At 61.9% G+C, this 4,746-nt stretch overlaps 1 protein-coding gene across 1 annotated transcript in view; it reads left to right on the plus strand.

The window, feature by feature from the left end:
- The first annotated feature begins 2,742 nt into the window (after nucleotides 1–2,742).
- ANKRD39 (ankyrin repeat domain 39) overlaps nucleotides 2,743–4,746 on the plus strand; it is a 9,151-nt gene continuing 7,147 nt past the window's right edge. The window contains exon 1 of the mRNA XM_014961800.1: nucleotides 2,743–2,774. Within this exon, the coding sequence (XP_014817286.1) occupies nucleotides 2,743–2,774 (32 nt within the window). The remainder of the gene's footprint in view (nucleotides 2,775–4,746) is intronic.

The raw sequence follows: 4,746 nt of genomic DNA on the forward strand, positions 1-4,746 counted from the left end.
GTTTTGGGGACAGGAGTGCCACCCTGGCACCAGTATACGTCATAGGGACTGCCACCGTGATACTGGTGCCCACCATGGGGACACCACTGTCACCCTAGCACTGGTGCCCACCTTGGGGACAGGAGTGCCACCCTGGCACCAGTATACGGCTTGGGGACTGCCACCATGGTACTGGTGCCTGTTTTGGGGACAGGACTGCTGCCCTGGCACTGGTTTTGGGGACAGGACTGCCACCCTGGCTCTGGTGCCCCCCATGGGGACAGGAGTGCCACCCTGGCACCAGTATACGGCTTGGGGACTGCCACCATGGTACTGGTGCCTGTTTTGGGGACAGGACTGCTGCCCTGGCACTGGTTTTGGGGACAGGACTGCCACCCTGGCTCTGGTGCCCCCCATGGGGACAGGAGTGCCACCCTGGCACCAGTATACGGCTTGGGGACTGCCACCATGGTACTGGTGCCTGTTTTGGGGACAGGACTGCTGCCCTGGCACTGGTTTTGGGGACAGGACTGCCACCCTGGCTCTGGTGCCCCCCATGGGGACAGGAGTGCCACCCTGGCACCAGTATACGGCTTGGGGACTGCCACCATGGTACTGGTGCCTGTTTTGGGGACAGGACTGCTGCCCTGGCACTGGTTTTGGGGACAGGACTGCCACCCTGGCTCTGGTGCCCCCCATGGGGACAGGAGTGCCACCCTGGCACCAGTATACGGCTTGGGGACTGCCACCATGGTACTGGTGCCTGTTTTGGGGACAGGACTGCTGCCCTGGCACTGGTTTTGGGGACAGGACTGCCACCCTGGCTCTGGTGCCCCCCATGGGGACAGGAGTGCCACCCTGGCACCAGTATACGGCTTGGGGACTGCCACCATGGTACTGGTGCCTGTTTTGGGGACAGGACTGCTGCCCTGGCACTGGTTTTGGGGACAGGACTGCCACCCTGGCTCTGGTGCCCCCCATGGGGACAGGAGTGCCACCCTGGCACCAGTATACGGCTTGGGGACTGCCACCATGGTACTGGTGCCTGTTTTGGGGACAGGACTGCTGCCCTGGCACTGGTTTTGGGGACAGGACTGCCACCCTGGCTCTGGTGCCCCCCATGGGGACAGGAGTGCCACCCTGGCACCAGTATACGGCTTGGGGACTGCCACCATGGTACTGGTGCCTGTTTTGGGGACAGGACTGCTGCCCTGGCACTGGTTTTGGGGACAGGACTGCCACCCTGGCTCTGGTGCCCCCCATGGGGACAGGAGTGCCACCCTGGCACCAGTATACGGCTTGGGGACTGCCACCATGGTACTGGTGCCTGTTTTGGGGACAGGACTGCTGCCCTGGCACTGGTTTTGGGGACAGGACTGCCACCCTGGCTCTGGTGCCCCCCATGGGGACAGGAGTGCCACCCTGGCACCAGTATACGGCTTGGGGACTGCCACCATGGTACTGGTGCCTGTTTTGGGGACAGGACTGCTGCCCTGGCACTGGTTTTGGGGACAGGACTGCCACCCTGGCTCTGGTGCCCCCCATGGGGACAGGAGTGCCACCCTGGCACCAGTATACGGCTTGGGGACTGCCACCATGGTACTGGTGCCTGTTTTGGGGACAGGACTGCTGCCCTGGCACTGGTTTTGGGGACAGGACTGCCACCCTGGCTCTGGTGCCCCCCATGGGGACAGGAGTGCCACCCTGGCACCAGTATACGGCTTGGGGACTGCCACCATGGTACTGGTGCCTGTTTTGGGGACAGGACTGCTGCCCTGGCACTGGTTTTGGGGACAGGACTGCCACCCTGGCTCTGGTGCCCCCCATGGGGACAGGAGTGCCACCCTGGCACCAGTATACGGCTTGGGGACTGCCACCATGGTACTGGTGCCTGTTTTGGGGACAGGACTGCTGCCCTGGCACTGGTTTTGGGGACAGGACTGCCACCCTGGCTCTGGTGCCCCCCATGGGGACAGGAGTGCCACCCTGGCACCAGTATACGGCTTGGGGACTGCCACCATGGTACTGGTGCCTGTTTTGGGGACAGGACTGCTGCCCTGGCACTGGTTTTGGGGACAGGACTGCCACCCTGGCTCTGGTGCCCCCCATGGGGACAGGAGTGCCACCCTGGCACCAGTATACGGCTTGGGGACTGCCACCATGGTACTGGTGCCTGTTTTGGGGACAGGACTGCTGCCCTGGCACTGGTTTTGGGGACAGGACTGCCACCCTGGCTCTGGTGCCCCCCATGGGGACAGGAGTGCCACCCTGGCACCAGTATACGTCATAGGGACTGCCACCGTGATACTGGTGCCCACCATGGGGACAGGAGTGCCACCCTGGCACCAGTATACGGCTTGGGGACTGCCACCATGGTACTGGTGCCTGTTTTGGGGACAGGACTGCTGCCCTGGCACTGGTTTTGGGGACAGGAATGCCACCCTGGCTCTGGTGCCCACCATGGGGACAGGAGTGCCACCCTGGCACCAGTATACGTCATAGGGACTGCCACCGTGATACTGGTGCCCACCATGGGGACACCACTGTCACCCTAGCACTGGTGCCCACCTTGGGGACAGGAGTGCCACCCTGGCACCAGTATACGGCTTGGGGACTGCCACCATGGTACTGGTGCCTGTTTTGGGGACAGGACTGCTGCCCTGGCACTGGTTTTGGGGACAGGAATGCCACCCTGGCTCTGGTGCCCACCATGGGGACAGGAGTGCCACCCTGGCACCAGTATACGTCATAGGGACTGCCACCATGGTACTGGTGCCCATCTTGGGGACAGGACTGTAACCTGGCACTGGTTTTGGGGACAGGACTGTCACCCTGACACTGGTGCCCACCTTGGGGACAGGAATGTCACCCTGGCACTGGTGCCCACCTTTTGAGACTGCCACCTCAGCACTGGTGCCCACCTTGGGGACAGGGCTGCCACCTTGGCACCGGTACCCATTTTGGGGACTTCCACCCCAAACCACCACCTTGGGCACTGCCACCCTGGCACTGGTGCCCATTTTGGGGACTTTCACCGCAGAACTGGTGCCCACCTCGGGGACAGGACTGCCACCCCGGCACTGGCACCCCTTTTGGGAACTGCCACTTGGTCTTGGGGTCTTGGGGACCACTGCCAACTGGTTTTGGGGACAGGACTGCCACCTTGGCACTGGTGCCCGTTTTGGGGACTTCCACCCCAAAACCAACACCTTGGGCACTGCCACCTTGGCACCAGTACCCATTTTGGGGACTTTCACCCCAAACCACCATCTTGGGCACTGCCACCCTGGCATCGGTGCCCATTTTGGGGCCTTTCACCCCAAACCACCACCTTGGGCACTGCCACCCTGGCACTGGTGCTCATTTTGGGGACTTTCACCCCAAAACCACCACCTTGGGCACTGCCAGCTTGGCACTGGTGCCCATTTTGGGGACTTTCACCCCAAACCCCCACTTTGGGGACTGCCACCTTGGCACCGGTGCCCATTTTGGGGACTTTCACCCCAAACCCCCACCTTGGGCACTGCCACCTTGGCACTGGTGCCCGTTTTGGGGACTTCCACCCCAAACCATCACCTTGGGCACTGCCACCTTGGCACTGGTGCTCATTTTGGGGACTTTCACCCCAAACCCCCACCTTGGGCACTGCCACCTTGGCACTGGTGCTCATTTTGGGGACTTTCACCCCAAACCCCCACCTTGGGCACTGCCACCTTGGCACTGGTGCTCATTTTGGGGACTTTCACCCCAAACCCCCACCTTGGGCACTGCCACCTTGGCACTGGTGCTCATTTTGGGGACTTTCACCCCAAACCCCCACCTTGGGCACTGCCACCTTGGCACTGGTGCTCATTTTGGGGACTTTCACCCCAAACCCCCACCTTGGGCACTGCCACCTTGGCACTGGTGCTCATTTTGGGGACTTTCACCCCAAACCCCCACCTTGGGCACTGCCACCTTGGCACTGGTGCTCATTTTGGGGACTTTCACCCCAAACCCCCACCTTGGGCACTGCCACCTTGGCACTGGTGCTCATTTTGGGGACTTTCACCCCAAACCCCCACCTTGGGCACTGCCACCTTGGCACTGGTGCCCGTTTTGGGGACTTCCACCCCAAAACCAACACCTTGGGCACTGCCACCTTGGCACCAGTACCCATTTTGGGGACTTTCACCCCAAACCACCATCTTGGGCACTGCCACCCTGGCATCGGTGCCCATTTTGGGGCCTTTCACCCCAAACCACCACCTTGGGCACTGCCACCTTGGCACTGGTGCTCATTTTGGGGACTTTCACCCCAAAACCACCACCTTGGGCACTGCCAGCTTGGCACTGGTGCCCATTTTGGGGACTTTCACCCCAAACCCCCACTTTGGGGACTGCCACCTTGGCACCGGTGCCCATTTTGGGGACTTTCACCCCAAAACACCACCTTGGGCACTGCCACCTTGGTACCGGTGCCCATTTTGGGGACTTTCACCCCAAAACCAACACCCACCTTGGGGACTGTCACCCCCCAGCACCGATACTGGTTTTTGGGGGGACAACTGCCACCCAACACCCCCTCATGGGGGGGGTGAGGGGGTGGGGGGTGGCACCAGTGCCACATCCCCCCCTCCTGGACCTTGTGGGGTGGGGGGGGTGGCACCGAGCCCCCCCCCTCCTTTTTTGGGCAGCGGCCACAGGATGATTTTTTGGGACGATTTAAGGATTTTTTCTTCCTGACAACTTTTCTAATGCCCCCCCCCCTTCCCTTTTTGCCCCCCC

Source organism: Calidris pugnax, unplaced genomic scaffold (genome assembly GCF_001431845.1).
Source record: "Calidris pugnax isolate Ruff unplaced genomic scaffold, ASM143184v1 scaffold778, whole genome shotgun sequence".
Classification (NCBI taxonomy): domain Eukaryota; kingdom Metazoa; phylum Chordata; class Aves; order Charadriiformes; family Scolopacidae; genus Calidris; species Calidris pugnax.